At 41.7% G+C, this 19,284-nt stretch overlaps 1 protein-coding gene across 1 annotated transcript in view; it reads left to right on the plus strand.

The window, feature by feature from the left end:
- The window catches only part of TRPM7 (transient receptor potential cation channel subfamily M member 7), a 177,420-nt gene that overhangs the window by 12,902 nt on the left and 145,234 nt on the right, over positions 1-19,284 (plus strand). The window contains 1 exon segment of the mRNA XM_077473924.1: positions 13,541-13,620. Within this exon segment, the coding sequence (XP_077330050.1) occupies positions 13,541-13,620 (80 nt within the window).

Genomic DNA, 19,284 nt, shown 5'->3' on the forward strand with positions numbered 1-19,284 from the left:
ATGAGATATGTTGAAAAAAAGAAATACAAAAACATAAAATTATTCAAAAAATAGAATATTATAATTTACACATAGTGCACTTACGTATTAGGGTGGCATTTTATGATATTTTGGTTAAAAACAACAGACTATAAAACAGATGTGGCGAGCAGTTTCACAGCTTCAAAATCTCTTAGTGATGTTGTTTATTAAATGTCTGAGCCAGATTAAGCCGTGAAATAAAGCAGTTAATAAAAAACGCCCCGGACTTGCTCACAAAAAACAGCCAGCCCTGTAAGGTATCAAAGTATATCATTTTTAGGAGAAATGCAGAGAAAAGAGGATTTGGCCTCACATTTATTTGTATTCAATTTATATTAGTATGTGCAATACATCTATATGAAAAAAAAATGTATATCAGTAAAGTTTATTTTAAATATTTTCTTTATTTAAAAATTTTTTTTTTATACATTTTTTTATTGAATTATATTAATATGTGCAATACATCTATATGAAAAAAAAATCAATCAGTAAAGTCTATTTTAAATATTTTCTTTATTTTTTTTGGAAGGCTTATTCTAGTAGTAAGAATTTGTTAATAATAAATAATTTTATGGAAGGAATTTATTTTTATAATAACATTATATTGGTTATAATTTTAAAACATTATATTAAATAATTTGATAATATATAAAACAGTATTATATTAGAAGATTGTTTTGCCTTTGATTGTATAGGCAGAAAAATATATAGATGAAAGAGAGTAAATAATTATAAAGCGATCCATAACAAGAAAATTTACCTTAGTAGACAAAGGATTCCATAGTGTTTCCATCAGTCTGCCATGACATCCAACAACAGAATGTGGTGGATGCCTGGCAGACGTTTGGTGCTTGTTTAAATATCCTCCCCTCTCCAATCAGCCGAGGTGGCTAGATTGCCTCAGCTGGTGGAGAGGGAGGAGAACAAGAGACGGCTGTGGGATACGCCCCCCCGTGAGCCGAGTGTGCGCCGCTTCATCCAACACGCGCAATGCACGCATCTCTGAACGGGCCCACGCCCACTCCACCCACCGACACAGCAGGCTTCCCCAGAGGACTGTGCATGTACCTAGCTCCCACTGCTGCTCTTGACGCCAAGCAGTTCTCCTCTCCCCCCTCCCTCCCTGCAATCTTCTGGGACATGTCACAGGACCCAGAATATTGCCTGGCCATTCAGAACGTGTGGCGCACCTCGCGCATGTGCACTGCGCACCTGGTTGTGAAGCCCCAAGCTGTCACAGCCGGGTGCCCACACTTGCAATGACGGCACCGTGGAGAGAAGCGAGGCTTCTGGCTGCCACATCGCTGGCCCATGGGAGGACAGGTGAGTGTCTGTCTATTAAAAGTCAGCAGGTACACTTTTTTTTTTGTAGCTGCTGACTTTTTAGGCTGCATACCCATGGACGTTTTAAAAAAAAACGGGCTGTAAAGCCATTGCAGACGCCAAAAAAGGGTGTTAAAAACGCGATTTTATCTGTGTTTTGCAGTGAATTCAATGCACGTTACTTTGCGCTGGCTTTCAGCCACGTTTCTCTGTCTCTCTTAAATATTGATGGTTCCCTATGGGAGCCCATTGACTTGAATAGAGGTCGCACCAGAAGTCGGATCAAAAGGATCTGACTTGCGGTGCGACTTGTGTGCTGAGAATCTTGAGGGGGGAACCCAGTGAAAATTTAAAGAAAAAATTTGCGTGAAGCCCCCCCCCCCCCCCCAAGACAATACCAGATCCTTCGGTCTGGTGTGGATCTTAAGGGGAACCCCCACACCAAAAAAGAATGGTGTGGGGGTCCCCCAAGATCCATACCAGGCCCTTATCAGAGCACACAGCCCAGCAGGTCAGGAAAGGGGGCGAGCGAGCCTCCCCCCTGGACCATACCAAGCCACATGCCCTCAACATGGAGAGTTGGTGCTTTGGGCCCCCACCCCAAAGCACCTTGTCGCCATGTTGATGAGGACAAGAGCCTCTTACCAACAACCCTGGCCGTTGTCTGTCAGGGTCTGCAGGCGGGGGGCTTATCTGAATCTGGGCGCCCCCTTTAATGAGAGGACCTCCAGATCCCAGCCCCGCACCCTATGTGAATGAGTATGGGAGACATCGTACCCCTACCCATTCACCTGGGGAAAAAAGTGACAATAAAAAAAATGCACTACACAGGGTTTTAAAGTAATTTATTAGGCAGCTCTGGGGGTCTCTTCTGACTTTGCTCTCTCTGGCCTCTTCTCCCGCTGTCTTCTGCCGGGCTCCTCCGCTATCTTCTGCTTTTTTGCTCACTCATTTGCTAGTGGTTGCCTGGTCTTTTCCATTGTCTTCATCCTTCTTCTCTTCTTCTGATGTTGACTCAATGCTCTCTCCGGCTGTAATGCCGTGTGTGGTGCGCAACAACTTATATAGGCATGGGGCGGGGTCACCAGGTGATGTCATGCGGCGACTCCACCCCTTATGATGTCACAGTCCCAGGGTATGATGGGACTGTGACATCTGCTTAGTGTAGTCAGTTTTTAATAGCAAAGCAGAGGAACTGGCAGGAACACCAGGGATTTCATATAAAGTAAGCAATACAAAGAGAACAGGATATGTTCTCATACAAGTACATGGTACATCAGGCACATTTCATATGACGTTTTGGGGTAACACACGCTTTATGTTAAATGGAACCCTAAGAGAGTGATGGTGAACCTCGGCACCCCAGATGATTTGGAACTAAATTTCCTATGATGCTCAGCTACACCGTAGAGTGAATTAGAATTATGGGAAATGTAGTTCCAAAACATATGGGGGTGCTAAGGTTTGCCATCACTGCACTAAGATGTGAAGGGCATTTTTGATAGTTTTTTCTTTTTTTTTAGGTTTCCTTCTGTTTACTGCTAAAGGTGTCTGCTAATGCATGTAGTATTTTCAGCTAAATAAACCCAAAATTAACCAACATTGTGGCTGAGCATACTGTACTGTGAGGGCCCTTTCACACCGATGCTCCTAAATATATGGTATGATTTTCTTTCAAAAACTCATTGTATTTTTAACATGCTTTTAATGCATTTGCCATGTGCTTTCTGATTTCCTGACTCCCAGCATTTACCTGTGAACATGGACACACGTGACTCAAAATGCACACTTTTGAGGAGTTCCCATTGACTTGCATTGGAAGGTACACTTTTGAGAAGTGCACCAAGGATGCAACATGCAGGACTTCAAAAACGCAGCACAGCAATGTTAGCAGTTACATAGGATTTAAAGGGGCATCCTTTTTCATGTGCTTTTGTAGGGCTGGAAAGGTGAGTTTTAGCACAGTAAAAGTGTAGCAGTGTGATAGGGATCTTATTTGGTGGGATGAACAACTAATGCCGCGTACACACAAGTGGAATGTCCAACAGAAAAAGGCAGACGGAAGCTTTTCATCATATAGTCTGATTGTGTGTATGCCTCATCAGACTTTTTTTATGAAAATTCTGACGGACTTAGAAATAGAACATGTTTTAAATATTTCCAACTGAACCAATTTCTATCGGGAAAACCGCTTGTCTCTGTATGCTGTTCCGACAGACCAAAAACTACGCATGCTTTGAAGCAAGTATGAGACGGAAGCTATTGGCTACTGGCTATTGAACTTCCTTTTTCTAGTCCCGTCGTACGTGTTGTACGTCACCGGGTTCTTAACAGTCGGACTTTGGTGTGATCGTGTGTACGCAAGACAGTTTCAGCCGAACTCCGTCGGAAAAACCTTCAGAGTTTTTTCCAACAGGAAAACCGATCGTGTGTGCGCTGCATTAGTCCTGGTTAAACTGTTAAAGAGGGATTCCGCCCAAAAAAAATATTAAAAGCCAGCAGCTATAAATACTACAGCTGCTGACTTTTAATAAATGGACACTCACCTGTCCCGGGTTCCAGCGATGCCGGCAGCCGAGGCCGATCGACCGTTCGGGCCTCGGCTGCTGCCGCCGCCATTCTAGGTGAGGGAATCAGGAAGTGAAGCGAATCGGCTTCACTTCCCGGTTCCCTACTGCGCATGCGCGAGCCGCGCCGCGCAATAGGAAATCTCCGTGCTGTCACTGGGACCCGTGTGTGTCCCAGCAGACAGCGCGGCAGGGCAGGAAATGGCGTAGACTCCCGTGGGAGTCTATGCCCGGAAGTGGGTGAAAATACCTGTCTTTGACAGGTATCTCCACCCCCCTCCCCCCTGAAAGGTGTCAATTGTGACACCGGAGGGGGGGGGGGTTCCGATCAGCGGATGTTCCACTTTAGGGTGGAATCCCGCTTTAATTTGGTTGCAAAAGCCATTGGTTTGCTTAAACGTCACACCATAAAAATGTAGTATGAACACTTTGATTTTGATTGCTATGTCATCTTTTTCGGCTCAGTTGAGTTCATTCGTGAAGTCTCTGAGCATGTTTTTTTTTTTTTTTAGATCTTTGTCGTAGATTTCTAGATTGCCAATAGCTTCGTTATCCGTTAACCTTGCCTACCGTACTTTGACCTCTCCCCCTCAGCTTGCACACTGCATTGGAGCACTCCGTGTTCAAAGAAAAAATAGGTACAGGATGTGAAGGTCTATTAAAAGGTTAGATTCATAAATAAATATATAGATAAAAAAAAAAAAAAAAAAAAAAAAAAAAAATAAAATAAATATATATATATATATATATATATATATATATATATATATATATATATATATATATATATATATATATATATATTGCTTGAGATATATTCAAATCAAGAGGGATTGCTGCATAAGAAAATCTTTTAATGTAAAAATTAAAACATCCGAAATATGCAGGTAGTAACAGTTTTGGGCTAATACAGATCATGGCCTTCAAAACTTCATGCCTATGAATGACCACCTAAATGGTATAATATATATATATAATATATTATTCATAAATTCCCAAATTTTCTGCCTTTTTGTTTAGTAAAAAATACAAAAAACCCCAGTGGTCATTAACCATTTGCCTACTGGCCACTTAAACCCCCTTCCTGCCCAATCAAATTTTTAACATTCAGCGCTGTCGCACTTTGAAAATTACGCGGTCATGCACCACTGTACCCAAATGACATTTTTATCCTTTTTCTTACACAAATAGAGCTTTCTTTTGGTGGTATTTAATAACTGCTGTATTTTTTTATTTTTAGCTTAAAAAAAAAAAAAGACCGAAAATTGAGAAAACAAAATCAGTTCATAGTTTTGTTTTATAATTTGTAAAACTGATAATTTTTTCTCCTTAATGTGCGCTGGTGCGGCTGCACTGATGGGCACAGATGTGGTGGCGCTGATGGGCACAGATCAGTGCCTACCCGATGAGGCGACGCTGGTGAGGCAGCGCTAATGGGTGGCACTGAAGGACATTGGCAGCACTGGGTGGCAAAGGTAGATGGCACTGTGGGCACTGATAGGTGGGCACAGACAAGGCAGCAGCAGCTCTCTGTGCGAGGGACCGATGTCCCTCTGACAGAAGCCGGCGATCAGCTCCCCCCCTGTGCTGTCCGTGTGAGGGGGAAAAAAACCCTTGTTTACTGATCTTCTGTTTACATTACGTGATCAGCTGTCATTGGCTGACAGCTGACCACGTGTTAGTGGCTGGGATCGGTGCCTTACTCCGATCTGTGATCAGCCGAGCAGGTGATCACCGAGCACAACGCAGGGACGCGCTGACAGCGCAAGCTTGGGACCACACCATTCGGCTATAGCATGGGCGGGAAGTGGTTAAATACCACCAAAAGAAAGCGTGAAAAAATGAATACACTGTAGCATGACCAATTGTCTTTCAAAGTGTGAGAGTGCTGAAAGCTGAAAATTGGCCTGGTCAGGAAGGGGGTAAATGTGCCCAGTAATTTACATTGTCCCTTTTAGTTCTGTATTTGGATAATGGCACTGTAATCATTTTAATAATTATAAAAAAACAAACAAAAACAAAATCCAAATGACCTTTTTCCCTAATCGGTATACAGCTGTCCTATGACCGAGCTCTTTCCCAGCCTGTCTGCAGGAAAATATAATCAAGAGGATCTTCTAGTCCTCTGCTGCTAATCACATGTTTAACCACTTAAGGACTGCCGCATGTAAATCTACGTCGGCAGAATGGCATGTACGGGCACAAGCACGTACCCGTACGTGCTTGCCTTCCAGCGGGTCAGGAGTCCGATCGGACCCCCTCCCGCTGGCTGCGGCGATCCGTTTCGCTTCAGGAGTGATCCAGGATGAGGGGATGGCCATTGGTTTTTGGCCATCCCCTCTCGATCGCTCCTGGCAAATGAGAAGCTTCCCCTGCCTGTGTAGTGTAAACACAGGCAGGGAGGAAGTGATGTCACTCTCCTCGGGGCGGCCTTTTTGACCTGACTGCGAGGAGAGGACATCGTAAGTGTGCACCAACACTACACTGACATGAAGGTACACATAGGCACACTGTCACCCCCGATCGACCCCCCCCCCCCCTCCCCCGTCGTCACAGTGTCACTGATTGCAGTGATCGTTTATTTATTTGTTTTTCTGATCGCTGCATTAGTGTCACTGGTGCCGCTAGGTAGCTAGTTATTTTTTAGGTTCACCGCCAGGTTTTTATAGCGTTAGGTACCCCCATATACTACCCAATAAAGGTTTTAACCCCCTGATTGCCCCTAGTTAACCCTTTCACCAGCGATCACCGTATGTGTCACTGGTGACGCTGGTTAGCCAGTTATTTAGGTTCCCCGTCAGATTTTTATATAGCGTCAGGGACCCCCATATACTACCTAATAAAGGTTTTAACCCCCTGATTGCCCCTAGTTAACCCTTTCACCAGTGATCACCGTATAAGTGTTACGGGTGACTCTGGTTAGTTTGCTTTTTATAGCATCAGGGCACCCACCATTTATTACCCAATAAAGGTTTAACCCCCTGATCACCCGGCGGGTGATATAGTTAGGTTTTAAGGTCAGATAGGGTCTGCGTCGCCCCAGGCAGCGCTAGGTTAGTGCCAGTACCGCTAACACCCACGCACAAAGCATATACCTCCCGCAGTAGTATAGAATCTGAACAGATCAATATCTGACTGATCAGATCTATACTAGCGTCCCCAGCAGTTTAGGGTTCCAAAAAAAACGCATTGTTAGCCGGAACTGCCCAGATACCTGCTAGCACCTGCGTTTTGCCCCTCCGCCCAGCCCACCCAAGTGCAGTATCGATCGATCACTGTCACTTACAAAACACTAAACACATAACTGCAGCGTTCGCAGAGTCAGGCCTGATCCCTGCGATCGCTAACAGTTTTTTTTTTTTGGTAGCTTTTTAGATTTAAATCCTGAAGGTGGTGCTTGGTTTTCGGGGTCCCGTACGCAGATAGGCTCCCAAAAAGTCCCACACGTGGTATCTCCGTACTCAGGAGAAGCAGCAGAATTTATTTTGGGGTATAATTTCACTTATGCCCATAGCATGTGTAAGCAATTTATCATTTAGTGACAACTTTGTGCAAAAAAAAAAAAAATTTAATATTCCTGCAACTTGTGGCAAAATATAAAATATTCCATGGACTCAACATGCCTCTCAATAAATAGCTTGGGGTGTCTACTTTCCAAAATGGGGTCATTTGGGGGGTTTTGTGTTATTTTGGCATTTTATGGCCTTCGAAACTGTAATAGGTAGCGAGGAGTGAAATCAAAAATTTGCACCCTTAGAAATCCTGAAGGCAGTGATTGGTTTTCGGGGTCCCGTACGCGGCTAGACTCCCAAAAATGTGGTATCCCCGTACTCGGGAGAAGCAGCAAAATTTATTTTGGGGTGTAATTCCACTTATGCCCATAGCATGTGTGAGCAATATATATATATATATATTTTTTTGTCATTATTCAATCACTTGGGACAAAAAAAAATATTCAATGGGCTCAACATGCCCCTCAGCAATTTCCTTGGGGTGTCTACTTTCCAAAATGGGGTCATTTGGGGGGGGGGGGGGGGTTGTACTGCTCTGCCATTTTAGCATCTCAAGAAATGAGATAGGCAGTCATAAATTAAAAGCTGTGTAAATTCCAGAAAATGTACTCTAGTTTGTAGACGCTATAACTTTTGCGCAAACCAATAAATATACGCTTATTGGCATTTTTTTTACTAAAGACATGTGGCTGAATACATTTCAGCCTAAATGTATGACTAAAATTGAGTTTATTTGATTTTTCTTATAACAAAAAGTAGAAAATATCTTTATTTTTTTTACAAAATTTTAAGTCTTTTTCCTTTTATATCATAAAAAATAAAAATCGCAGAGGCAATCCAATACCATCAAAAGAAAGCTCTATTTGTGGGAAGAAAAGGATGCAAATTTCGTTTGGGTACAACATTGCATTACCGCGCAATTACCAGTTAAAACAGTGCAGTGCGAAATTGTACATCTGGTCCTTGGGCTGACAATTGGTCCGGGGCTGAAGTGGTTAAAAAAACAGCGTTTGGGATACAGAGTATTGATATGAATTACTTATTTTTAAACTGTTTTACATTGTCATACAAATATTTGAAATCAAATCTTTATTTTGTGTCACGCTCCTCCAGTCTGTGTCTTAGAATAAGAGGGAGGTAAAACCTCCACTAATCTTCATATAATATCCCCAATTAGTGGGCATGGAGAAGGAGGGAGGGAGTGGGCTGTCGTTTAGCACTGTGTATAAACCCACATATGTGACTTCTATAGTCACATGGACGTCCCAGATAGGGAGGAAATGTTTGGCATAGAAACTCACTGAAAATGTGCAGAATTGCCACAGCTGCAAAATCCCTCACTCAGGGATCTCCAAACTACGACCCTCCCGCTGTTGCAGAACTACATGCCCCATTAGGCATTGTAAAACTCTGACATTCACAGACATGACTAGGCATGATGGGAATTGTAGTTCCTGAACAACTGGAGGGTCATAGTTTGGAGACCCCTGTCCCTACCTGAACTGGGGACATGAACAGAGATAGAGCGCAAAAAGATCAACCAGGCTTATTGCAGCGTACAGAAAATGAATCTCATAGTGGCTGAGTATGAACAGTGTGTAATACACCATTTATTGATAGTTTTTATTTTTTTATTTATGATGCGGGTTTACTGAATCTTTAAAGAGGAAGTAAACCCTGATGACTTTACTTCCTCTTTCATTCCCTGCAAAGGCAAAGCATAATGGACTACTATGCATCGCATAGTAGCCCATTATGTGTCACTTACCTGACACAGGAGCCAGCAAAGTCGCCGCTGTCCCCTGTAGTCCGCCGCATCCATCTTGTTGGTGGGGTCTCGCAGCTCCGCCGCTGTCATTCGGCGAAGCCGCGATGACGTCACTCCCGCGCATGCGCACGGGAGCCGACAGGTGCGGCAGCTCCGTCGCTGAGAATGCCGTGCTCAGTGCACCTGCGCGCCGCTGTCTACGGAGCATGCTCCGTAGACAGCGGTGCCCGTTTTCGGGCAAATATCTCCTAAACCATATAGGTTTAGGAGATATTGCTTGGACCTACAGGTAAGCCTTAATCTAGGCTTACCTGTAGGTCAAAGTGGTTTGTAAGGGTTTACAACCACTTTAAGGGTCAGTTCACACCACAATTTCAGTGTTTTGGATGTGTTTCTGCATGCACATTTTTGATGCATTCTGATGCATTTTTTTATGTTTTGCCACATTTCAGATGCATTCCATACAGAAACAATACAGCGTCTTCTACTTCTATTGACTGCACTGGAACGCAATGCACTGGTGTGAACTAGGGTCATTGGAATCCATGTGAAACTTTGCCCAATGCCCGGGATTGCATCTGGTATGAACCAGCCCTAACTAGAGGGATTAATGCCAGAAAAGTGGCACAGCAGCTTTATTAAATTGCCCCTACTGTGCTCTTTAGTTACTGCTGAGTTGTCTACTTTGTAAATCTTTACTTTTCCCTTTAGTGCTGAGTGTCGCTGGGATGTTATCCTTTTAATGTTAGGTCTGCAAGTAATGTAGAATTGTAGCTCTGTATCTTTTCTCGTTTTACTTAAAATTTTGCAATTGAAATGTAAAATGCGGTTGTCCTGTATAATTTTCATAATGCCATACGCAGCACCCTTGGTGTGTGATTTGCTGTTCTTTTAATCCATTCAGAGCTCTCAGTAACTGTTCATTTTCATTCTAGGACTTCAAGTATGGCTCCAATGTGTCAAAATACAAATGTTTATCTTTTAATTTTTTCATCATTTTACCTAAAGTCAAATAATTAGGCTTGTCTGTAGCTGCACTGGATATCTCCTAAACTTACATATCCCTGTATTTACATGTGCCGACATCATGCGGCACGTGCGCACTTAAGCCAACTGACGCAATGGCAGTACGTGCCTTTGCTTCAGTTGTACTGTGCCGGTCGCGGTGGTTCCCGCGCACATGCCAATCGCAGCGCTGGAGCCGTGATACCCATAAGCAAGCCCCGGGGCGACATGACGGTGGCCTGAGGGGGAGACAAGTGGCTGCGGGGGATTCGTTCTTGGATAAGTAATTCATAATGAGCTAGTATGCTATGCAGGGTGTGTTTATTTTTTTTTATTTTTTTTATTTATTTTTTTTTTTTTTGCAAGGGGGTTTACTTCCTCTTTATCTGCTTCTGGACTGCCCTATGCATATATACTGTGGCATGGCCCTTCAGTGCGAAATCAGGTACCAGTACGTCTTTTTTTTGTTGTTGTTCGTGTCGGGAACCCGCCGATTGTTCACGAGGCAGATAGAACGGTGCCTTGCCTAATGTAAACAAGGCAGATCGCTGTTCTGTCAGAGGGGAAGATTGAGCTCTTTTGTTTCTGCTGAGCAGGGACACGGATCTTTGTCTTCCCCCAGTCAAAGCACCCCCCAGTTAGCAAGCACTCCCAGGAAACACATTGAACCCTTTGTTCCCCCCTGATGTTAACCCCTTCCATGACAGTGCATTTTTCTTTTTTTTTTAAGCACTGATCACTGTATTGGTGTCACTGGTCCCTAAAAAGTGTTTGTCCGCCGCAATGTCACAGTCCCACTAAAAATCACAGATCGCCATTACTAAAAAAAAACAGGAAAAAAATTCCCTAAATCTATCCCATAGTTTGCAGACGCTATAACTTTTGCGCAAAATCAATATACGCTTAGTGGGATTTTTTGGGAATACATATTGGCCAAAATTGATAATTTTTTTTTTTTTTTTATTGGATATACGGTAGTTACCTAGTAGGTGAGGTTGAAAAAAGACAGCCCATCAAGTCCAACCTATGTGTGTTATTATATGTCAGTATTACATTGTATATCCCTGTATGTTGTGGTCATTCAGGTGCTTATATAATAGTTTTTTTAAACTATCGATGAGACCACCGCCTGTGGAAGGGAATTCAACATCCTTGCTGTTCTTACAGTAAAGAACCCTCTACTTCTTTTCTTCTCATTTTAATGAGTGGCCATGCGTCTTGTTTAACTCCCTTCCGCAAAAAAGTTTTATCCCATTTGTGGGGTCGCCAGTACGGTATTTATATATTGAAATCATATTCCCTCTCAAGCGTCTGTTCTCCAGAGAGAATAAGTTCAGCGCTCGCAAACCTTTCCTCATAACTAATGTTTTATAGCAGAAAGTAAAATAAGTTGTTTTTTTTTTCAAAATTGTCAGCTTTTTTTGTTTATAGCGCAAAAAATAAAAACTGCAGAGGTGATCAAATATCACCAAAAGAAAGCTCTATTTGTGGGGGAAAAAAAGGACATTTTATTTGGGTACAACGTCGCATGACCACGCAAGTGTCAGTTAAAGTAACACAGTGCCATATCACAAAAAATGGCCTGGTCATGAAGGGGGATAAACCTTCTGTAGCTGAAGTGGTTAATCACAGAGATTACTAAAAAACCCTATACAATTATAACTAGTTGACCCATACATAAATGTTCATTTATAGCTGTGTTGGAGGTCTTGAAGGGATGAATTAAAGTGGTTGTAAAAGTACAAGGATTTTTTTTACCATCATGCATTCAATGCATGATGATAAAAAAAAAACCTTCTGTGTGCAGCAGCCCTCCCAGCCTAATACTTACCTGAGCCCCCTCTCAATCCAGCGATTTAAAGTAAGTATATCAGGTTTTTTTTATTAAAAAAGAAAGGCTTCGGTAGCGGCGGAGGTGATCCGATCCTTCCTGGGTTTGGACACGAGTGAGAGGAAGATGGCCCATTACCCGTCTCCATACCATTGCAGGGTGGAAGCGACGCCAAAACGTGACTTCCGCCCATAGCTCTTAAAGGGCTTTTTTTTTTTTTTTTCAAATTACAGATTTTTTTTTTTTTTATTGCATTTTAGTGTAAATATGAGATCTCAGGTCTGACCCCAGATCTCATATTTAAGAGGCCCTGTCATGCTTTTTTTCTATTTTTTTTAAAGAACAGTGTAAAAAATTAAAAGGTAAAATAAATAAGAAAAAAAAATAAACAAATTTAAACGTGCCCTGTCCCACGAGCTTGTGTGCAGAAGTGAATGCATACGTGAGTAGCACCCACATATGAAAGCGGTGTTCAAACCACACATGTGAGGTATTGCTGCAGTCGGTAGAGCGAGAACAATAATTCTAGTCCTAGACCTCCTCTGTAACGCAAAACATGCAACCTGTAGAATTTTTTTAAACGTCGCCTATAGAGATTTTTAAGAGTAAAAGTTTGTAGCCATTCCACGAGCGGGCACAGTTTTGAAGCTGTTCATGTTGGGTATCAATTTACTCGGTGTAACATTATCTTTCATAATATGAAAAGAATTGGGCTAACTTTACTGGTGTCTTATTTTTTTATTCAAAAAAGTGTATTTTTTTCCCAAAAAAGTGCGCTTGTAAGACCGCTGTGCAAATACGGAGTGACAAAGTATTGCAACGACCACCATTTTATTCTCTAGGGTGTTAGGAATATTTTTTTCAATGTTTGGGGGGGGGGGTTCTAAGTAATTTTCTAGCAAAAAAAAAAGTTTTTAATTTGTAAACATCAAATCCCAGAAAGAGGCTTGGTCCTTAAGTGGTTAATATTGCTTTAATAGTAAAGGGCCGAAGACTTGCCTTCCCAGAGAAAATACTATGAACTTTAGATCCTGACTCCATGCTGTATTGGTCATGTAAATCAAAAACCTTTGAGTTGTCTTCTCGTCCCTTTCATCCAAGATCATGTGACTAATCCGATTCCTAATCCTCCCCATCAGCAGAGAGGTTTCGGTTTTTGAATATGTGAGCAGCACTGGTAGGAGCACATAGAGCACCTTTTTCTCCAGGATTTTAGTCCAGGTGTGAACGCTGTCAATGACCTGCTGTCAGTTCCCCTATTACATATAGAAGGCTGTTGGTAGTTTTACCCCCAGAGAGCTTATATGTGAGCAGGAAGATTCCACCATTAAACCAGTATTTCATTCTTATTCCAATACTAAACATTAAATGGTATGCTGTGGATATGTTGAGGATGACTTACATATAAAGTTTTGTTGTTGAAATTTGCTTTAACACACTGCAAACATGGGTTATTATCAATACTTTAAGTATTATAAAAATGTCCTTATTGTGTTTTCCACTTTCTTTTTAGTCCCAGAAATCTTGGATAGAAAATACCTTCAAGAAAAGAGAATGTATCTATATAATTCCAAGTTCAAAGGACCCACACAGGTAAATTATAATAATGTGAATTATGTGTTCCCTTTTGAGCTATGGTAGTTGTTTGTGTCCATTGGTAATAAAGAAATGGTTCACATTGTGATGACAATGTTTTTCTGTTTTTGTACTGTTCACTTATGTTGCTAGCCAGCCAAAACTCACAATAAGTACTCGCTAGGTGGGCTGAGTCTATGCTGCACAGCCTTGCCTGGCACTGTCCCAGCACAAGACATGGCAAAAAGCCTTGTTTCCTATGGTTTCAATTCACACCACGGCATGCACTTTTTTTCAGCACATCGGGAGCAGTTGCACTGTTCCTTTCCCCATGGAACACCAGCATTAGTGCTTTCAGCATGGCTGTTTGGTGTGAACGTGTCCCTAGTATGTAGAAGGCCAGCTGGTGGAGGCATTGTGATGCTTTGGGTAATGTTCTGTTGGGAAACCTTGGGTCCTGCCATACATATGGAAGTTACTTTGCAGTCTATTCCTCGATGGGTCAGGGCTGTTTTGTAGGCAACGGGAGCAGTTTTATGTCCAAAACCACTGGCATTGCCCTGTCTTGTAAAATTTGCTTAGTGAGTAGCCTAGTCTTGTTGAGCACTGGAAGCTCACTCGTTTTTGTTGGTCGCTAGACATGGTTCCCTGTTTCATGCTGGCCTTTCCATAGAAGACCTTGACTCTCCTGGACCAATCACTGACATCTGATGGGTGAAATGTTGTGCCCACTTTACTTTTTAACCTACTTGCCCACCTACATTGGTCACTTCTGGCTATCAAATTACGTTTTACTGACAAGTTGCTGCATTGGCTGCAGCCTGGAATCATGTTGGTCTCTCCATTTTTCTGAGTTCTCTTCAGCTCCATCAGGTATAGCTGTATCTTCGGCCTCTCAGCCATTTTTCCTATGGTTATGCAGGACTTTATGACCGAAGGTTCACATATTTTTGTTGACTCCAGGTGCCAAGGCCTTAAGTGCACTCCTGTACTCTTCCAGAAATTCTCTATCTGATTTACTTGTGGACCTTAGTGGCTTCAGAGCCATCAATTGCAAAGGCTCTGGCAGATTCAACGTTGTTGAAATCTTTGTCGTTACCCCTTAAGATTTGCAGTCTACTGATATTATTCACATTTAAAAGGAGACTTTCAGCTTGTAATGGTGCTGTGCCCCCACATTGAAAGAAGAGGATCAGCTTGTTTCTAACAGTGTTGCTTCGAGCCTTTGGTCTTATAGGCCCACATAGCTTGCACCCTTTTTTCCAGCTGTCTCTATTCGAAAATTGGAAGTGCCCTGGTGTATGGTGTAGATTTTGTGTAGAAGAAGTTCATGCCTTCTGTGGATTTGGAGGTGGCTCACCTTAACAAGGTGACAACCATTCCTATGGAGGATACACCTAACAATTATTTGGAGATCCTTTAGAAAACTCTTGTCATTGATGATCCCACCCTGCTGTGATTTCACTATTTTACAGACCATGTTTGATTGAGTGAAGTCTCTTTAAAAAGGACCTAACCACCTCTGCCTTTGATCCTCTGTGGAACACAGAGAGTAGATGGCTGTGGCTTTGAATTTCAGCTGTGATTACTTACTGGAAGTTTTGTTACTTGTTTCTCGCATTAATCTCCTGTCTGTGCAGATGTGTAGGTCACTTTGGCTGGAAAGCTAGATTGCAGAACTGACTTGTTAAAACCATTCACTTGCCCCTTGAGGGACAGCACTCTCTGGACTGGCTCCAGATGTTCTGTTTCAATGGTTTTTATTACAAGATTAATCAACATACAGACGTTCACGTTCAAATAGCCGTCATAAAATCACAACAAGAATGCAAAATCCAATAAAATCAGTGTTCCTAACTCAGTAAACATCATTGAAATATAGCAATCAAGAATATAGCGTAGTTGGTGAGATTATACTGTCTCCTATTGGCATCATCAGATGTTCTTATTAAGGGTATTACTTGATGACTAGATGTAGCCTAAGGTGCAGACTACCAAGTCATCTCCCTCTTTTTTTTTTTTACTGTCAAGATACTACTTTTTTTTTTTTCTCTCTCCACTTTCTCGTATACAACTTCAAGGCTCTCCATCTTTGAGTAAAGTCTGGCACTTCAAGTCTGCCACATCTTAAGACCAGCTTTCCTCACCATGAAAGTAAACCCATACAATTGTGTGTTCATGCAGCGCTGTGCCCAAATGAAATTTGTTACATTTATTTTCCACAACTGGAGCTTTCCTTTGGGGGTATTTGGTCACCACTGCGTTTTTTTTTTTCCTTAATTTTCTTTATAAACAAAAAATATATAAAAAATATTTTTTCACTTTCTTCTATAAAATTGTAATCAAATTGCTTCATACATTTAGGCCAATATGTATTCTGCTACATGTTTTTAGTTAAAAAAAAAAAAAAAAAAAAAAATCCCAATAAGTGTATATTGATTGGTTTGTGCGAACGTTATAGCGTCTACAAACTATGGGATATATTTATGGAATTTTTTTTATACTAGTAATGGCGACCATCAGTGACTTATAGCGATATTGCGGTGGACAATCTGACACCGACAGTTGACACTTTGTGGTAACTAGTGACACTAATACAGTAATCTGTGCTAAAATATGCACGGTCACTGTAGTAATTACACTGGCTGGGACGGGGTTAAACATCTAGGGTGATCAAAGGGTTAACTATGTGCCTAGTCAGTGTGTGCTGCTTTTACTAGGGGAAGAGATGGATTTTATTTCCTGCTTTGCGGGGGTCACAATCTATCCCTCCCCCCCTGTCAGAATGGAAATCGGCCATGTTTAAATAGGAAGAGCTGCGTAGTGTTGGCAGACATCCAGTGCCTGGCCAGCCTGCCAGCAGAAGTTGCCTGCCTGTGCTCCCTGTAGGCAGAAGTGCAGAATCACTTTGTGTGTGTGTGTGTGTGTGTGTGTGTGTGTGTGTGTGTATTTTTTTTTTTCAGTGCAGGTCTACAGGTCAGGTGCAACTTAATTAAAAACCTTAGACTCCCTGGGACCAGCAAAGCTTTCTCAGCCATCATCTAGCAGGAATGCTGGAGTAAATTCTCTGATATACAGATGGCCACTAGACGGAGCATGAATATAAATATATATATATATATATATATATATATATATATATATATATATATATATATATAATGTGTGTGTAATCCTACACAGGAGGGCCACCATATGGCAGTAAATCTGCAATAGGATGGGCTGGAAGTTGTTAATGCATTCTATGTATTAAGGTAAAAAACCTTGTATTTCAGGAGATCTCTGCGAGATCTAAATTTTTTAGAAGTGTACTTTGGTATTGGACGTCAGTGTACTTGAGTATTGGATGTCATCTCCCCTATGATAAAGTTTTTCTATACTCAACGTCTTTCCTTATTTGGTAATCTTCAGTCAGCTATTCTATTTAAGATTATTCAATCCTCTTTCCACTGCCTTCTACTATAACATTAGAAGCAGTGCATCAAGATTGGTGTATCCCTTTGGGTTTATTCACTTATCAAGTGTTTGCATTTTCAAATTTGACAGTAAAAAAAATCCACCAGTTTAGTTTCAAGTGGATGATTAGGTGTTGCGTCACACCACAGGTACAACTATTACCACCACTTCTGCCCAGACCTTTTATAGCATATTCACACTTTCTCCCACCCTTTTGCAATGATGATTTTGCTATAGGATGGTTGACAGTTGACACCTGGGTTGCTGTGTATACTTACGTATGCTTACCCAGACACACCCATTTACGCACCCTACTCTGAGCACCCCATAGGGCAATACCCTCATTGATAATGGCAGAAGTCAAGCGTAAGGTAATGGCAGAAAAGTTTAGGCAAGCACTCTGCTGAAGGTTTGCTGCAGAGTGACCATGCTCCCCTTGAATCTGAGCAATACCCTATTTTACACTGGTCTCTACATATGATTCAAACTCTATCTCAGGCATGCAACAAGCAGCCTGTTTGACCAAGGCAGATTTCTCTGCGACTGTGTCATACTTTCTTGCACTGCCAATAGCCTTAATATAGCCATCCCTGCACAAACCTACCGTACTCTTTACCTTAATGCAAAAAAATGAATTGAGGTGAAAAAAACACCCTTTTGCCTTTTCAACAACTTTAATTAAAAGTTTGACTGTTCCAGGTGTAGACCCTGCTATTGCCGTATTTTAATAAGCATCTTACTGTGCTTATAGAATGTTTCATTTATCCTTCATTTAAGGATTTTGTCTACAAAAAAATGTAGACTATTAAAGGTTTTCTTCGTTCTTGTAGGCCCAGCTGTGCAACTGACTATTTCTGTTATTTCATTTTGTCAAACTGCAGCTAATTGAACTAGAGAAATTAACAATCTACAGGATCTTATATTCCAGAACCGGATTTTGTTGGATACACTCATAAACCTTGCCTTGTTGCCATACTTTTCTGTGTTGATGCACAAGAGTAAGTAATGACAACAAATTCAAGGATGACTCTGCTGTCCAAATGCTCCTCTAAATCAGTGGTTCTCAACGCCTGTCCTCATGACCCAGTAACCGGCTAAATTTTAAGTATTACCTTGGGGAGATGCAGACTAGACTACTGCAATCACTGAGCAGCAAATTATATCACTTGTGATGTATTTCAGTTATCTTGCAAACCTGGCCTGTTAGTGGGTCCTGAGGTCGGGAGTTGAGGACCACTGCTCTAAATGAAGAGCACCCTGTTGCTCTCCCCACACTTCATCTTCAAAGCCAAAATGTAGCCCTTCTTTTCAGCACAAGTCCACCAAGTCTGCCGCAAAGCCCATCTCCACAATGAAGGGATGGGGACATCTGTTGCAGTTTGCATAAATCTAGGTCCCAGACGTCCCAGACGTCCCAGGCCTGTGGGTTCAATCAGTGGTTTAAAATGGGTACAAAATAGTTTCAAACTGTACCCCTTTACTGGTTTCTTTCTCAAACCAACCAAAGTCTGCCTAAGGAAAGGCAACTTTCCAGATTGCCCTGACTATCTTTTGTCCCAAGTAGGTGTTCTGTTCCCTGTCAAGGACACTTTCAAAGTACAGGCATTACCGAGCTACAAATGACTCATGCTTACAAATGGAGGGCGACAACAGGAAGTTATAGGAAATCTACCCATTAGGAAGGAAAATTCACTCCTGTAAATGTTATGGGAAAAAGGTGTACCCACTGAAGCTTTATCACCGATCCTTGTTTCCACAACAACCCAAAATTTTCTAAATCCAATTGTTAACCTTTCCCTATGCTATCCAAAAAACGTAAAAATTATTAAAATATGTACCTGATAATTAACTTGAATACAAATTTAACTTAAGAGCAAATCTACAGAACCAAACTTTTTCACAATCTAGAAATTGTCAGTATTCTACTCAAACCTGTTCATGGTACCAAAATCATTTGGGTATTCTTCCCATTCTGGACCTAAAGACCCTAAGCAGGTAAGTGCATATTTTTAGGTTTCACATGGAATCTGCAAGGTTGGGTAATTGCATCTCATAGACTAGGGGAATATCTGGCATCGGTGGACATTCAACATGTCTACCTGCCCATTCCTATTTATACACCATATCAGCATTTTCTTCCCTTCACGGTAGAAGACAAACACACTTTCAATTTGTCGCACTGCCAGTCGGTCTATTCTCGGGCCCCAGAGTACTTACAAAGGTGCT

This window comes from Lithobates pipiens, unplaced genomic scaffold, assembly GCF_037356315.1.
Source record: "Lithobates pipiens isolate NorthernLeopardFrog02 unplaced genomic scaffold, aLitPip1_a1.2 Scaffold_8, whole genome shotgun sequence".
In the NCBI taxonomy this organism is placed as follows: domain Eukaryota; kingdom Metazoa; phylum Chordata; class Amphibia; order Anura; family Ranidae; genus Lithobates; species Lithobates pipiens.